At 43.9% G+C, this 18,464-nt stretch overlaps 1 protein-coding gene across 1 annotated transcript in view; it reads right to left on the reverse strand.

Annotated features, from left to right (window-relative positions):
• LOC118116366 (AT-rich interactive domain-containing protein 1B) overlaps positions 1-18,464 on the reverse strand; it is a 176,153-nt gene that overhangs the window by 38,191 nt on the left and 119,498 nt on the right. Inside the window, exons 6-8 of the mRNA XM_035168042.2 lie at positions 16,661-16,964; positions 4,002-4,088; positions 686-865 (exon numbers count right to left, since the gene is read on the reverse strand). Of these exons, the coding sequence (XP_035023933.2) occupies positions 686-865; positions 4,002-4,088; positions 16,661-16,964 (571 nt within the window). The remainder of the gene's footprint in view (positions 1-685; positions 866-4,001; positions 4,089-16,660; positions 16,965-18,464) is intronic.

Here is an 18,464-nt window from a genome sequence, read left to right on the forward strand (position 1 = left end):
ACTTTTCATTTAGCAAAAATTATGGATAAAATACTCTTTTTCTAAATGCTTTTGAATTTTATTTCATATGTGGAAATCATATTGCTCTCAGCTAACCTTTCAGCAAACACAATACAAAGCATTATCTCAAAACTTCGACAAGCACATTTGTTGCCACGGAGTTCAATGTGGTGGCACCTATTGTATCTTATTAGAAGCATCAAACAACCCTGTATTAACTAGTTTGAAAAAGGGAATGTTTTGCAGTCAGTTATGAGACAGAAGTCAATGGAAAAAATATGTGTTTTCGATTCAACAGCAGATCTATTGTCTTGTTGCCTCAGTGCTAAAAGTTTCAGCTTGTAGAACTATCATGAACTATCATGTACCTGTCTTGTTGGCTCTAAACTTGCCAGTGCAGCAGCAGAGTAGAGTAGTCCCTGCATCACCAAACCTGCACATTATCTGTAATATTTTGCAAAGACATGCAGATGAATTTTGCTGTGTTACCTTTTCTTGTGCCCTGACCTTTAACATAAGGAAATAGAGCCACTGGCCTATCAGAGACGTACAGGTGACCTTTGTGCTTGAGCTTTTTGATTAATCAATCTGCCAGGCTTCCAGAAACCTTTAGAAAGTGTAATCCAGCCAATCAAAACAATCTACAATGTATTTTAAAAGCTCATTTATGAAAAAAGGCTCCAACCTTGATGTCCATACTGTGATCCTTGAGGTCCGTAATGGCCTGTGGGGCCGCTCTGGGAGTAGGGAACCATTCCAGGATACAATGGGCCCCCAGGTGAAGGGTGCGGGGACATAGAGGGTCCAGACTGAGGAGAAGCAAACTGGGAGCCGGCCTGGTTCCTCTGCATGTTGGACATAAATCCTGAAATGCACAGATAGACAGAAAAAACAACGTCCTCACTCAGTGAAATCAGTGATGGATGTCATGAATGTGTGATCATTCTGTGGCTCAACAGACCAGGATATCACATTAGGGTATATATTCTATTTCCTACAGTAAAGAGACCCTTCCTTGCAAAAGCTCTGATATTTCTTCTTAGCGCTGGCTCCTATTATTCAGAGATACAAACCCATGAGTAACATAACATGGAGCAGGTATATTAGCATGTAAAATGATTTTTGAGCAGAAATAATCCCACACAAAGAGATGTAGTGAGCTTTATCACTGGCAAAAGCACAGGTGTGCATCTGCCCTGAAAAGTGTATGTTGCTGCAAAAACCAAGTGTATGTGTGTGTCTACCTGCTAATGCTAAGGAACGTGTCCGCTTGATTTAAAAGCAGACACATTCGACTCTCCAAAGAATGTGCCTGTGATTTGACCACGGCTACTATGTTATTCTGAGCTATTCAGTCAATAGATGTGTCACAGCCTCTGAGGCCCAAACTTGCCTCCACCATTCAAATTGACATTTGGAGCCATCCTCGCTTGGGCTTCGCCCTTTTAAGCTGCCCTGTTCGTTTTTTAAATCCCACAGAAAGGTGCTCCCAGTCCGCCACGAATACGGAGAGGTTGCCGGATGGCCATTGTATGACAACTGCCATGTGTAAGTTTCTATACTTGTCTTTGTTGAGTGAGCGTGCACAGACTCCTCAGTGAGTTTGGCGTTTAGGGAAACAACCGGGTTGGAAGATGCGAGTTGAAACGAGTGTAATTCCTTGTTTCTGCTAAAAGGGCATGAAAAAATGTGAGGGGGGAGGAAGGAGATAAACAATCTCATGTGAGTGTTCACCATATGCTTGTGTGTTTATAAATGCATACATGTACATATTTATGCTTCTTTGTGGGGGGTAGATAACAGAGAGGGAGAAATATAAAAGCTCTGTGTGTGTGTGTGTGTGTGTGTGTGTGTGTGTGTGTGTGTGTGTGTGTGTGTGTGTGTGTGTGTGTGTGTGTGTGTGTGTGTGTGTCTGTGTGTGGGAAAGAGACAGAGGCCAAGACAGAAAGTGTGCGTGGGAGGGAAAGACAGTGCAACGGAGGGAAAGAGCGATTGGGGCCTGAAAGTGCTTAGGCTGCGAGTGTTGGGTTTAAGGAGCGAGGACATTATTGTAATGTTTTGCTTCCATTAGGGTAAGGGGATTCTGGGAGAGGAGGAGAAAAAAAATACAGTGTGTAATACCGCACTTTAAATTGCCTGGAAAATGGATGGGGAGAGGAACATTTTGCAGACAGTGCTAAAAGCAAATAACACATTCAAGGATTTCTCTCTCTCTCTCTCTCTCTGCTTCATTCCCTCTCCACACACTCACAGACACACTCGCACACACATAAACCTTTCTCTCTTTCTCAAACAGCGAAAGGAGCTCTCAACTGGACGACAACAACAACAGGCAGCCGGCAAAGCACGCGTGAGAGAAAGTGGGGGGAAAAAAGGGACATTCAGCGGATTTATGGAAATGAAGAGTGGAGCGAGGCTCTTAGGGAGGACGCCACTTGAGCAAAGTGGAACGTGTGTGTTCAGGAGCCGGGCGGGTGGTTGGGGGGGTTCGACTTAATCCAAGCTTGGAAAACAGCAAAAAACAACAGCCAGCTCTGTTAACCGGCACTGTGCTTTCCTGGACCGGGCTGGGGAGGGCTGGAGGTTTACAGGCATTAGAGAGCTGCATTAAATCTCCAGCTTGATTTCATCATGTTGGGAAATAACCTTTTACAGCGCATGGCTCTCCCTCTTTGTCTTCATCCGTCCACTCCCTCTGTCTCTGTCTGACTTAACTGCTCTTTGGTGGGTGATAGAGAGGGAGCATCGCACTCGTTCCATTAAGGTTACATACGAGTCCATCTGGGGTTTTTTTTTGTTTGCACTGTTGTGTAGATGCAGATTTTTTGTAGCTATTTTTAGTTGATTGTCGAGAAGTGGCCGTAAGTGCTGAAACCAATTTCCCACATGTCAAACACATGTGGTTTGTGTGTTTGCATTCTGGCTTGAACAGAGTCCAGGATAAGTTGACTTAATGTTTACTGGAACATTTTAGCCCTTGTACATGTGCCTGTTTGTTTGTGCACCTGCTCAGCCTAAAGTACTATCGCTTGATCCTGTGTGTTTTTTAAAAGTTTAAATGCACAGTGGGGCTGTCAAGAAAGCAGAGCGATACAAAAAGTGTATTTAAAAACGTATTTTTTGGAACAGTGGATTCATACAAACAACAGCACTAAGCCAGTCATGTCATATTGTTTACACGTCTCTACCAATGTTTCATGCTTTATTTGCATTTTTTTAATCTTCATGCATGTCTCACTTTGATAGAATGTAAAGGAACAGAGTGTTTTGGACAAGTTTGATTTGTATATATCCTTTTTTAAACTGAATATGATGCGGAATCTGGATTTCCTATGGAGAATATTTATGTTACACACAGTGCATGCATTTATTTTATTTTTCTATCTTTAGTGAAGAGCATGGTCTTTCATTTTGAGGGCAGGACTTTTTGATTTCAGGTTCAGAGTTTGTAATGCTCTCACTCAAAATCCTGCGCTCGCACTCAAACAGCCCCTGCCTGTGCTTACCTTTGCTCAAACTGCGGTTGAATCAGATATTTTGTTGTTTGCATTGCTTTCCTGGACCCGTGCAGATGGGAAAGTATGACGGGACTCTTAAAGGTAATGCATTCACTACAGGGGCGGAAACAATTTCATTTTTCAACACAATTCCTGGTATTCTATTGGTTGGGGAATTTTGACAGACTTGTTGCACAAAAAGAACAGGCATATGCACAAAAGCAGCTTGAGCTTGAAGAGAAGAGTGGAAGCGGCAGAAAATCTGTCCAAAACAATTGCTGAGTGCAAGTGCACAATTAAAGCACATGTAGAGCAAATCTAAGCACAAGGAGGGGCTATTTGAGTGATAGCCTTACAAAATCTGAACGTGAAGTCCTGCTCTCAAATTGAAAGAACACATTCTTGAATGAACCACAATTTTCAATGGGTCTTCTGAACCAACCACTAAATTTCACGAAAACAAAAATCAAGGTCCAACACCAGTTTCTGTACATAAACACATACCTCTCTCCTGAGCCATAGGTGAGCGGGTGATTGGTGGGTGGGCTCCATCTGGTCCGTTTCCAGAGCTCTGCAGGGCCACGTTGGAACCTGCAGAATAACATGGAATCACTACATGAAGACTCAAACATCCACATGGCACATTTTAGAGTTACAATGGTACAATACTGTCTATGTAATAAAAGCTGTCACGTTACAAGAGCTGGATTTGCTTCGAAAGCGATCAATAGAAAATTGATTTATAATTGCTGCCTATCTGCCTTGCCTGAAAATTGAATGAAACTGCAGGAACTGTTGAAACAATCGAGCCTTGAGAGATCACTTTTGTCTCTCTGTCTGATTTACTTTCAATGGCACAAAAGTTACCTGCTTCAAAAATCTTCTGCCTTTTTGATTGACGAAAGAAAAACAATGAGGAATCAGTATATAGCTGAAGTCTGAGTTCGTGTTTCTTCAGTGTCAAGCGATCGGGTTAGAAAGTTGGATGCCAGATACAGAACCAAGAAGAACGTAGAACAATCACTACACATGAAGTTGTTTGCGATCTGCTATTAACTAAATGACAAATGCACTTCCAGAGGACATGCTGTATCAAGTCATTGGAGCCTGCGCCTCTTCCTTGTGTAAGCATTAAAACCAGAGCGATCCCCTATAGAGACCCACCCCCATTTGAGGATTATTGATTAGACGGTTGTGTGGGTCTTTGGGCTGTGCCTGTTCCATTGGAATCCAATAGCGAGTTTAGGGTCTGATTAGGACAATGGCAGACGGAGACTATGGTGGATTGATTTGGCCCAGAGGAAGGAGAGAGATGGCAAATTAACCTTTTATCTTCTAATTCAGACATGGGACGATGTGGAGGGGGAGAGGAGGAGGAAAACTGGTTTGTTGTTTTTAAACTGCACTGGTTTCTGTGGATGAGATGGATGATTCAGTGCTTACACATAATGTATGTGACAAGCAACCTGACCGAACATGCGAGAAATGTTGACGTTATGTAACTGTACATGCTCACTGATGACTGTCAGTACATGTTTTCACATGATTTGCCGTCCTAGAGATAGGAATATGTGCCAAAAGTAACCGTCGGCTTAGGATGATTCGTTATGAAGTGCAGCTGTAGTAACACAGTTTTGTTGCTACAGTGAATATAAATTCACTAATTCACAAACAAGGCAAACACTTCACATTATTCAATCATGCAGTAGAAAGTGGTGTTTCAAGGAGTGAGTCTGCATGTGTGTGTCTGTGATGTGTCACTCCATGATAGCAGTAATACATGACTGGGGGTGGCACACTCTCCACAAAAACAAACCCAATTAAGTCAACATAATTGCTTTGCATAAAACTGCATAAACAACATTTCCATCCACCCGGCCGCCTACACACACACATACACACACACACACACACACACACACACACACACACACACACACACACACACACACACTAAGTATAACTAATTGCACAAACAAGTGTAAATAAACACTCAAGCACACAACGGAACACATAAGACATGGTGGGAAAAATAATATGGAAATACTTAAGTAAAGAATGAATCCCACAAACCTATGTTGAACTCTAGTGTTTGAATCACTTTCCACCAATGGTATGTCTGTACTGTATGTGTGCAGCCGTATGTAGGGAAGTCCTGCCCCTTATGAGCTACACTCTCATGTATGTGCACGTTTCTGCTAAAGTGTACATATAAACACTCCACTGTGCCGTTTGTGTGGTAGGAGCGGAGGTGTCTGACTGTTGAAGCCTGAAGCCTCTTGGCGAGGGTCATAGCCACATGTTGCCGTAGGGACAGATTTAGCTGCAACGCGGGTTTAGATGGGTGGATGGGTAGTGAGAATGAAGCATGCTAGCAGGAGTTTACTGAACCCTCACACTATGAAAGTCAACCCCACACTAAAGGCTGGTCTGTGTGTGTGTGTGTGTGTGTGTGTGTGTGTGTGTGTGTGTGTGTGTGTGTGTGTGTGTGTGTGTGTGTGCAAGGATGCATGCCAGGCACCAGCTATGCTGTCAGACTGTGTTTGTTTGGATGGCAGAATGGTGGTGACAGCAGCTTGTACTGTATGTGTGTGTATGTGAGCGAGTGCGTGCAACTGTGAAGGTATAAATAGGGAACAGTGCCCTCTATGCTCCACTACTCTTTTCACAGAGCCATGTAAAATGTGAGATTAATGCAAAGACATACGAGTGTGTGTATATATATGTGTGTGTGTGTGTGTGTGAGTGTGAAAGAGAGAGAGAGAGCGAGAGAGAGAGACAGAGAGATCGAAAGAGAGACAGAGAAAGAGCGAGAGAGAGAAAGAGAGGACAAAAAAGGAGAGGAAAGAAGTTGTATAGTTGAGTCAGACAAGGCCTCATCCCTCATTCCTTCTCTTTCTGCACTGAATGAGTGAAGCTTGGAGCACATCGTAATAACTCCACTAACAATTACTTTTCCAAACAAAGCCTCTCCTCTCCTCTCCTCTCGTTTTCCTCTCCGCACTATCATTTTTAACAAGGTGCCATTAAATAATTACGTCCAAATAAAACAAACAGGCTCCACAGTGAGTCCTGGCACGTTTAATCTGTACCATTAATAATTCATACACTGAATCTTTGACATACAGTTATTCTCCACAAGCTGCTGAGAGAGAGAGAGAGAGAGAGCAGGGAGAGAGAGAAGGGAGCTAAATGTCAGCAGGAGCTGACTGTATATCTTTGCCTGTCCATAGAAACAAAATAGTAATGAATGCAAATGAAAAACAAATACATGGAATGGAAAAGCTTCTTCCATTCAGGCTGTCCTCTTTTTACTCATGTGCATATGTCCACAGTTCAATATTTGTGTTGATGCATTTTCTAGCGCAATTGCACTCTATGTAACTTTTTGTGTGAAGATATGAATATTTTTCAAGTATATGGTTTTGTACAGTGTAACAGGTGTTTAAATATCTGTGATTATGTTATGTTTTTTCAAGTTATAATTATTTTTATTATTTTTAACGGTGTGTGTTTTCATGTGTGTACTTGTTCGGTGTTTAAATCTGTGTGTGTAATCCTTACAGTGCCGGTGTTCCCATAGGTGCTCTACAACACAATTAGCACATGCGGCAATCAGAGGCATTGTAATAGCTTGCAGTCCCTCAGCCGGCATCTTTATCCACTGTTTGCAATTCACACTTCCCAGAGTGCCCAGCGGAACACACACGTGTAAATATACACATACACAAATACACACTAATGACAATGACACATCCACATCCACGTGTACTCACTTTAGTGCAATGGGAGCAACGGTTTCAGAGCATTTAAGAAGCAAAGTGCTTTTTTTCGAACTCATTCAGTATTTTTTTCTTGTGTCTGAATTTGAATAAATCCAGACTTACACCTGCTATAAAGAATGGCAACATTCGGAGCACTGGAGATACCCAGATGCTAAATGTGACTGTAAAACGATGGAGACTTCTCACCCTCAATAGTCACCATCTTAGCTAAATAGCAGAAAAGGAGTGTGTTTTCCATTTTTTGCACTAAGATGTTTGCACCTGTACAAATGTTTGTCCTTAACACTGATCAGTCAAAGACCATTACATGAACAGACTGCATGTTTTGATCATGCTGACAGAGCTTTAGAAGGACAGGACTTGCTGCATGAAGGCATACAGAATGAACAGGCAGATATCTGGAGCGAGGATGCTCTTTGGGAAGCTGCTGAAAAGTCAAATAACTGTAATTTCCTCTTTGTATAAAAGGCACTTAGTGAGCACATCCATTTTCTGCTCTTTCTTCATGATACAAGGCAGCAACGGGCCAGAAGTAATGGGAGTTCATTGCGTTTTTCTGAGATAATGCTCATGCTAAAAACCCAATACACATTTTAATTTTCCCTTCCACAAGGACTGTTGAGGCAACCCTGAGTCTCCTTTGAAGCGAGGGAGTGTGGTCTTTGAAGCTTTTTTTCATCAGCGTTTCAAACGCAAATGCCGGGGAAGTTCAAAGCTGAGGGAGAGTACTTGTGGCCATATTTCTGTTTTGTTTCAGGGCCCTGGTAATATTAAGCTTAGGAGCTACTATGTGTGTGTGTGTGTGTATAATGTTGATGAAGAAAAGTCAACCAGACAGTCAATGAAAAGACTTTTATAATTGCTGATGAAAGGAAGGTGTGGGTGTGCATTAGCAGAAATGTGTGTGAATGCTAGAGAGGGTGTGCAGCTATACAGAATGTAGCCTATACACAGACACCCAGCAATACACACACACACACACACACACACACACACACACACACACACACACACACACACACCTTCACTGTTTCTCATAAACACAGACCCCCTGGAGCAGCGGGGGCCATTTTTGCTAAAGTGAGGTAACAGTGGTGAGCACTAATAGACTGGTGTAGAATACAGAGAAAGGGCTGCTTCAGCACCATGTCTTAATACAACCCTAAGGCTGCACTCACACCTGCACCACCCAACAACACACACACACGCACACACACACACACACCAAAGTAATATCCCCTACTTGCCGCGTCTTTAGGGGAAAGAGGCAGATAAACAGCAGGCTCCAATAATGGTGGTTTAGATCTCTATGGGTGCGAGTCAATGCCTCTCCAAGCCGGGGGCTAATGCCAGTTAACTCTCCCTATAGGGGACAAGTGCAGGCCTGCAGTGGCTCGCAAAACAAGCGCCCTCCCAAGATCCTCATTACTTCCAACGCTGAGTAGCAACTGTAAGTAAAGCAAAACTGCAGCTTAAGCTAAAAAACAGCGAGCAGGTTGCGGGGGAGAGAAAGCGATGGAGTGAGTGAGAGAAAGCAAAGAAATAGGTGTTGGGGAGAGAAAATAATTGTACACTGTGCTCCAGTTAGGGTTTTCCAGTCGGACAGAGTTAGAATGGGATTTCTCTAAACGGCTAACACAGCAAGCAGGCGCAGTTTTTTTTCTACTGTTTTGGCCGTCGGTGTGCTTTGTGAATATAATGCCTGTGGGGAGGACATTTTGCTGCTTCACTTCGAACACGAGGAGGCATCAGTAGGAGGAGAGACAGAGGCATGTGGGAGGTGGGGAAAGAGTTGTGGTGGTGCTGGTGGGGGGGTTTGATGCGTGGATGGGGATGAAGACAAAAAAAAAAGGAGGACAAAAGTGGAGTAAGGGAGCTGGAGGAGAGATGTGAGGAAATAAGAGGGAGGAACAGAGGCAGAAATGTGGATGGAAAATTCTGCCTTGTTCCTCAGTGGGAGGCCTGTACCACAGCAACGCTGTGAGCGAAGAAAGCAGCAGAGGCAAACAGAGATGGGGAGGAAAAGGGTGGGGACGAGGGAACGTGAGACACAAGAGGGAACATAAGAGAAAGCGAGCACGATAAAAATAATGAGAAGAAAGAGAGAGGGACAAGGACAGCCAGAGGCAGCGTTCCCACCACGCAGCCTCTCAGGGAGTGGTGTGACTAGAAAACTCGCCCGGCTCCACACACTGGCATAAAAACCCAACTCCCCCACCCTCTTCCGCTGCTTTCTTGTGATAACTTTCACCACTAACAGAGGAAAAATATAAGTTTTGGATGAGCAACCCTGTGGCGTCTTTTCCGGCCCGACGTTGCAGCTTGAAAATTTGTTATTTCTCTCTCATTGGGGAAGTCATTTACTGACAGTTTTTAAAAATGGCCATCTCTGCGCATGCAAGCCTGATCTGAGGTCATCGCTCCAGTTCCTTCCAGGCGAATATGCTTGACCTTTAACCTCAATGTGGAAAAATTATCAGTGTTTTTTTTCTTTCTGTGGTTTTCATTAACATAATTAAAGATAGAAATGTGTTTCTTAAAATGATAAACTGAGTGCAAACCACAGGCATGGCTGGCGGACAATGTTAAGGACAAGAGCGGATATAAATCGGGATGGAGGAGATTCATAGGGATGGACCCCTGAGTGAACAAACTGGACAAGTCTGGCCCTCTCTCTCTCTGTCTCCCACCCTCTATCCTAATGTCCTTCCCCTCTCCCTCCTCCACTCGCCCTGACCTCTCTGTCCTTTTCTGGGCCCTGCAAGCACTTGAAGCGAAGCACAGATAAACAGCTTAAACTCTCCAGAGCGCTCGCCCGCAAGCTCCAATCACCTCTTTAGAAGAAAATAAAAACTCAGACGGGGTGAGGAGAGATATAGAACAGGGACGAGAGAGAGGGCGAAGAGGCGGAGAGGGGAAGGAAAGGAGGGAGGGCAGGCGGACGAGCGCTGTTAACTGGACCACAGAGGATCTTGGTGGAGAACAAGAGAGGGAAAAATAGAGGAGAACATTTTAGTATTTGTGTTGTCTGTAGCAGACAGAGGAGGCCGCAATGTGGAGGAGTGTAGATGTGCTCTGAGTCAATTAGCAGACAAAACACACACACACACACACACACACACACACACACACACACACACACACACACACACACACACACACACACACACACAGAATAAAAAATGCACAAACACCGACCAGACCTGAAAAAAGGACTTAATTCAAATTTTGTTTCCTTGCTATCGCTGTATCTCAATTCTGGGGCTGCATCCTTCGAGAAGCTGCATTTGAAGACAGACTGCATCACAGTGGTGTGACTAGACATTTAAAATGCTCCTTCAAATGCAGCCGACAAATGTGTCCCTCCATCCCAGAGAAACGAAGGCTCCAACAAGTGGACCCTTCCTTGCCCAACCTATCCCAGGATTCATTGTGCTTCAGTGCCGGAAAGGGACTAGACGTCCAATGCTTGAGTATCATGCTTCAACTCAATCGAGCTAACGTGCACGTTAAAAAACCAAGGGGCATCAAAACTTGCTCGTCATGTCCAACTGCAGCTCTGTTGCTATGCAACAGCCATAAGGGCAGGACGATCTGTTGACGCAGAGCGCAGAAATAATTTTAGTTCAGCCTTCGCGGCGTACTCGGCCAAAGAAATCCGCCTCATTCACGTCCCCTGAAGGATGCAGCCTCTGAATTGAATCACAGCTTATGCATTAAGGCTTTTGGTCTAGATCAATGATATCGTAATGGTGACTAAGACATTACGTTACTACATATTTTCTATGTATTTAAAAAAGGTATTTTTTTAACAAAACAAAGCTTCATTGAAAAAGTTGTAAGTCAAGGCTGTACAATCCCCTCAGCGATAACAGCATCAAAATAGTCTTCTTGATGCTTGACATCGTTTTTTTTTTTTCTGTACAATAACTCGAAAGATAGGAGTATGTGCAGGTGACTGATGTAAAGAAAATCAATGGAGAAACAAATGCAAACGCTTCTATACAATGCACACTAAATGGCTATAAGGTCTCCATAGTTACAAGAGCTCAACTCAACTAAACATCTTTGGGTCATTCTGCAGCAACAAACAACTCTATGGTTGAACTTCAACTCCTTTTGGAACAGAAAAGAGTCAGAAGAGCAGCACATTCTGTTGTTGTAGACTTTGTTGACACTGAAATCTTATTTTCTGATATCTGGTAGTTTCCCCTTCACACAGAAGCAGGTAAATCTGCACCATATCAGCTCCATCCCATCAGCAACAGTGATCCAGGCTGATGACAACCGAGTCTCCGTGCTCTGTTTGCATGAAGTGTGATCTAGTATCAGGTACAGCCCGGTAATGGATTTGTCTTCTTGTGACAGCCACGCTAAGGCTGAGAGGAAGTGACGCCATACTGACAGGTTGTCAACCTGGAGACAACTTGTCAAACAAGCCCATGTTCACACTCAAAAGCAAAAAGCAAACACAGCTTTATCTGCGTGAAGAAATATTCAGGAAACGCAGAGTTTTGGAAACACATGCAAATCAGTGCATCTGATGGATTCTGTGGCTGCTGCATTTGGGGCGACGCTAACTGAGCCTCAGCTTTTTCGGGGCCTTCTGTTCTGCACTTTGACTGGATGACTTTGCCTCTCTCCTCCACAGCTAGTCGTCAGTGATGGAAGCTCGAACGCCGGCGCTCCCATTCCGCCTCGCATCCATCCAGATAAGAGATGAATTTCGGCTTGCCTCGTCCCCAATGTCTCATGGAAGGAGAAAAATATTCTGAGGACTCTCTGAATTGCTTCAGAGACACTGGGAGGAGGGAGGGGTGTGTGTGTGCGACGAGAGCCTGTTTTTGTGTGTGTGTGTGTGTGTGTGCGTGTGTGTGCATACGAGGTGGAGGAAGAGGAGGGGGAGGTTGGCAGTTGAGCAATGTGATTTCTGCTCGACTGTCACAAATCTAGCGCAACAGGAAAATCAATTTGGCCCTGTGTGTGCCTTTTTGGCTTGGGGAGAGAATCCAAATAGCAAGGCAAGGCCCGGATAATGTTACAGTGTATTGGATTTGCTTCATGGAGAGAGAGAGAGAGAGAGAGAGAGAGAGAGAGAGAGAGAGAGAGAGAGAGAGAGAGAGAGAGAGAGAGAAAGAAAGAAAGAGAGACAGAAACGGGGAGACGAGAGAATCACAGGCGTGCTGCGGAGCTCCGACAAGATAGATTTGTGCAAGTGTATGGGTGTATGATAGGCTGGCAATCTGTCTCCCCCTGTCTGACACACACACACAGACACAGACACAGACACACACAGACACACACACACACACACACACACACACACACACACACACACACACACACACACACACACACACACACACACACACACAGGTTATTTATACAGTTTGTGTGACCATATCCGCATGTTTAGTGTGAAACCATGAAATAAACTCTTAATAGGTGTGAGCATTAATGTGCTGTCATGTGTTGTGTGTGTGTGTGTGTGTGTGTGACAGCCAGGTGAAAGGATGACATGATGAAATTGCTCTCCTCTGACCGCTGTCAAGGGTAACGCGTGTCCCGCGAGTGCTCAGCCGTGTGACATGTCGCATCACTCCACGGAGTGAGGCTGACCGGCAGACAGAATACACACACACACACACACACACACACACACACACACACACACACACACACACACACACACACACACACACACACACACACACACACACACACACACAAAAGCACTTAATGCCCATGCTTTCATACACAAACTAACTTGTCTACTTTTCTTATTTCTACCTTCTTGGATTTGATATAAAAGCAAAAATGTCAGATTAGCATTAAAGTGACAAGCGGGTGATACATTCAACTTTAGCATGGTGAGCATCAAGAGTTGTCCTCATCAACAATCACTGTCATATATACTGTATTCCTTGTGGCTGCAGTGGGCTTCCACAGAAAACCAATTCAGACTACAACATTCCTGCAGTAAATTCCACTTCATGATTCTTGTTCAGTTCGTCTGATCTTCTTTAGCATTGGAAACCACATCCTTTAGGGACAGAAATTACAATTCATTGCAGCAGCAACATTTAAATCAACGCAACATCGTAGTAGCACCTGGGCAGACCCAAGTAAATATAGAAGAAACAAATCAGCTGTTTTATTCTCATGATATTATTCAAAACTTATGGACTCATGGTCCCTCAACTGACACTGAGAAGAGTCCAGTAACTTCCAGTTTCTAAACTGACAGCAGCTTTAATGGAATGCAACAAAGCTGCAAGATATTGTGAATTTTACTTTTTCTTAACTGGAGCTCAAACTACTGCAGTTAAAAACAACTTTAGTTGTTGCGCACAAATTAATTAGCTTATTAATGTTTGTCTTATTTTGTTTACTTAGAGGACACTGCAGTTCACTCGACTACTTTGAATAATGAATGTGTTTTTTTAATGGCTTCAGAAAAAACAGATCGGGAGAACTGAAGATACAAATTGTAGAAAAACAAAACACACACACAAACATACATGGAAACACACAGTGCAGCTTGTCAACTCCCCCGCTCTCTCCTCTCCTCACTGACTTGTTTCCCAACTATGACAACAACATGAACCAAAGTGTCCTGACTTGTGATCCTAACTTGTGATGAAGTGTTAGAGAGCAGAGCGTTGGTAATCAGATGAGCGCCAACCACATTAGTTCTCCTGTGTCTCTCTTAGGATGGCTGCTCCTTGATCTAATTCAAACTGATTGTAGTACAGCCGCTAAAACATGTCAGATGTTACTCAATGCTCCACGCTTTATCACCATTTATTTGGCATGGGGAATATTTTAAAATGTTTTCTTATTAATCACGTCCCAGCGATCGGTTTCGCTCTCTGTCTCGTCGCCTCATTCCAGATTCTTGGCACAAGCGCTTGAAAAAAAAACGCTGTCCCAGTTTTTCATTAGTGTCAATCACCGTGGTAAGCGGTTGCGCAGAGAGTAGGAGGAGGAGCTGGCGTCGGGATCTTGCTCAAGACATTTTGCCCCGCCTTGTCACGGTGACTGACAGGTCTGAGACATGCTGATGCGCCGGTCAAGCCACTCAGGGGGGCAAAGAGGTGGCGGGATGACGGGGATGCCAGGTGGGAACGGCGTGCACACACACACATTCACACGCCTGTCACAGGCAAATCAAATCCACACTTGTTTATAATGTTTAATGTTAATCTAAATGGTTATGTGCTCGACCAGGGCCCCCGGAGACAACCAGACACACCGTGCATTGTCTGATAATCCTGTCGGTGTCTTGTTCGGCCTGCCATATTCTAGATAAGCCCACAAATCAGACGTGAGCTCCTCGAGTCAGTCTCAATTCATTAACACTCAGACTGAAGAGCAGAAATATTGTCTGGACATAAATGTTGAAGATGCTTGTGCAAGCCACAGGTAACTGTGAGACGGACTTGATTTAAATAAGGGATGTGTTTCTACAGCATGGTGATCAAAGACTTAACAAATCCCCACAATGTGAGGACAAAAAAAACTGTGTGAAGAAAATGAATGAGACATATTTCATGAAGCGCTCCTCACTAAGCTGTAATATTATTGAGTGGTCTGAATTAGGATTTCATATGGAGCAGAGATATCACTGTCTAGACAAGCTGGATTGATATTATTTGGTCTTCTGCTGCAGTGTACATGGCGGCTTCATCCTCTGTTCAAACTGGCAGAATGAAAATTGATCTGGATGGATTATATGGTGGGTTGGAGTTGAGCTACGGGTCATTTGGGTTGTTCTAAAAGGAGATCAAACCCTGCCCGCCAAACACTCAAGCAAAGTGGATAGTTAAAATGCACTATATTATAATGAATAATCACGTTACTGGAAACAGCAGAAGCAGAAAAAAAACTAACTCACTTGGTTTTACAGAGGTGTGATGCAACAGCACACTACATTTAACATTGGCACAAACATTGTTTGTGGAAACATGTAAACCTTTTATGCACCAGGGTCAGTTTTCTGCATGACCTTTTTAAAATCCTCTTTAAATGCACATATTTAAAAACAAATGAAATCAGGCTCAGGTCTTTATATTGCAAAATAAATGGAAAGGTCAAGCAGAAATGTAGGTGTGATGGCTGTGAAATGCTTCCAGCAGCAACAGGTTAACTAATGCACTGCCTCAGAGATGCTCCAAGGAGGATTGAAAGTGTAACTTCACCCCAAAGACAAGCCTGACCTCAACACACACACACACACACACACACACACACACACACACACACACACACACACACACACACACACACACACACACACACACACACACACACACGTAATCATAATTACACACAAACATACATACGACATACCAACTAGCTTACTAAAGCAAAGTTATCTATGTTGTCTAGGGCTCCAACACACACTTTTTTGCGACAGAAATGTCGTATGAGGTAAAGGCTTCTCGCCTCCAGAATTTCCTGACAGCCAAGACCACGGCCGTCGCGAGATATTCGAACCGATGGCTCAGGTGGTGGTCGCAGCTAGTGGTTCAAACAGTGTCTGTGTGCGTGTGTGTGTGCGACAGCAGGAGGGCAGGAGAGGATGGAGGACATCTCCGACGATGTGCTGGTTTAGGGGTTTAGATTCAACATAGATTATAAAATGAGTGGATCTTTGCAGAATCCCACTCACAAGCAGTCACTGGACCTTCATTAGAGGGTGTTAACCTTTTCAAATATCTAGAAATGTCATGACGTAGAGATGTCCATAACGGTTGACTAAGCAGTGGCCTTGAAAGGTCTATGGTGGTTTGAAACAGAAGGTGGTGTTTTGAGCCGTGTTCAATCCATAAATGTAGATATTTCTTTATAGATTTGGTAATGAATGTGATATTAAAACCAGCATTTAGGTATTTCATTGAAGACCCGTCGTATAAGTTAGTTTACAGCTCAAAAAATCCAATTAAGAGGGCAGCATCACAACACAGAAGCAGAAACTCGTATTGGCCACCTGGATCGGTGATGTCACAGCTGGTATTTTTCATCAGCCGTCAAAGGCAACGTGCCTGATGTGAGGCACGGACGGGGGTGTGTATGTGATTGTGTTCTAACTTGGTTTCAAACAGCAGCCTCTTGTTTGGTGGCACAGAGCAATTTCCCTTTAAGCTGTAAAGCGATTTTGCAAATTTCCCAGGGAATCCGACTGTGTGGTTCACAATGAAAAATGTAGTGTAGTGTCTGGTTCCAATAGCATATCTTGTAAGTGGAAAGTCTTGTTTGTTTGCGGTGATTAAACTAATAAAGTTACTCTACAAGTTGCACCTTTCATCAAAATGAAACCTGATTATCGAGATTTATGCACGCATAACTTTAGACAGGCCCTAATGGCAGCGCTACCTGGTGCGGCGTTGTTGGCAGAGGGTCCGCTGGCAGGAGAGATGGGTCCAGAGCCAGAGCGAGAGTGCTGGGACTGAGTGGAGCCCGCCGGCGAGCCAACAGGGGAAGGAGAGGGGCCGCTCCTCTGGCTGGGGAGATGTGGGGAGGCGTGCGGGGAGAAGGGGGACTGTCCCTGGTTACTGGCGCCTCCCTGCTCCCCCTGGCTACTGCTGCTGCTGCTGGAGGACGACCCACCGGCGCTGACGGTCGAGACCAGACCAGCCTCCGTCCCTGTGGGGAGGTCATCAATCGAGCCGGACAGATCCTGGAACAGAAGAAAGGACTTACACTGAGTATTTATAAAGCTCACCCAAGCATTTCATGAGATGTGACGTGCAGCAGGTGGCACAAGCAAGCACAAAATCTTCACAGTTCCATATTATATCATATTAAAAAAGCACTCCTGCAACTATTTCAGCTTGGTTGACCAGATTGTATTACCTATTAAAATACATGATTTAAAAAAGTAAACATATTTCTGGGGCTTTCATAAGGCACTACAGTTTAAAAGGTTAAATGTTAACACATGCATGAGCAGTGTTTGACTTTTCTGTGGCCTGCTTTGGGAGAGTGACGGTGGTTAATATGGCAGAGGAGCAAAAGCATTACCCACAGAAGAAACCACGACTGTGTACACTGGCTGCTGTGATGAGAATGAATTGTAACAGGCCTTTCATTCAGACTGAGGGTGAGTTCATATTACAGTTTTCATTCCCTGTGGTGAGGAGGAGATTGTGTATTTGTGTGTGTGTGTGTAAGAGATTGTGTGCTTCATAGGTGCTCCCCCTCCTGAATTGATTCCAGGGAAATCCCATCACTGCTGCTGACGAAATATTCCCTGCATAAATGCGTGGAGTGAGGAGAGATTGAGAGATGTGAGAGAGAGCCAGTGGCAGAAGTAAAGAGGAGGCCAGATGTGATGCAATGTGATGGCTGCCCCCTGAACTACACATCACACACATTTTGATACACACACTAGTGGCTGTGCCCCAGCTGTGACTGGATATGGGGGAAATCACCTGTAAGCGACCCCTGCTTCTTGGCTGGTGCCCGCTTGGGGAGGAAAGGGAAGATTTGCGGGTGTGTGCCAGCTGATCCTACCTGCTATACCATGCCTGTTGACCCTCCACTCCTGTCCCACCTGAGCCCTGTGTGCAACCATTACTGTTACTACGAGCAGATACTGCATGTGTCTATTCGTCTGTGTGTCTCTTAGAGTTAACTGTGTCTTACAGTCAAAATCAACCAAAATACACCCATGAAACTTTCATGTCATATTACATTTAGCACATTTTGTACAATTGTAATTGTCATGTTATTGAGAGTTAATGTAACCTCCAGCAGACACATGGATGTGTCTGCTGGATCCAGTTTAATAGCTGCAGAACTAGAATGACACTCAGAAGAGCACATACCTCCACCAAGGCCCAACAGTCCCCTTATGAAACTACACTTAAATTCTCTTGATCCACATTTTCATTTTGGATCTGTACCAAATCGAACACACTCATAAATATCAGTCCCACAAACATGCCTGATTTGTTTCATCAAAATCCATGAATAACTCTCTGGGAAATCAATAAAAAATTTGAAAAAATGCCCTATGTAACAATGTTCCCAGTAAGTGAAATAAAATTCCTGGATCTGCATCAAACTTTAATGGGTTATTACCCATACAGCATTCTTCCACTAAGATTCTTTGTGATCTGTCCACTAGTCATTGCGTAACCCTGCTAACAAACAAAACACAGTAGAAAACATAACC

Source organism: Hippoglossus stenolepis, chromosome 10 (genome assembly GCF_022539355.2).
Source record: "Hippoglossus stenolepis isolate QCI-W04-F060 chromosome 10, HSTE1.2, whole genome shotgun sequence".
In the NCBI taxonomy this organism is placed as follows: Eukaryota; Metazoa; Chordata; class Actinopteri; order Pleuronectiformes; family Pleuronectidae; genus Hippoglossus; species Hippoglossus stenolepis.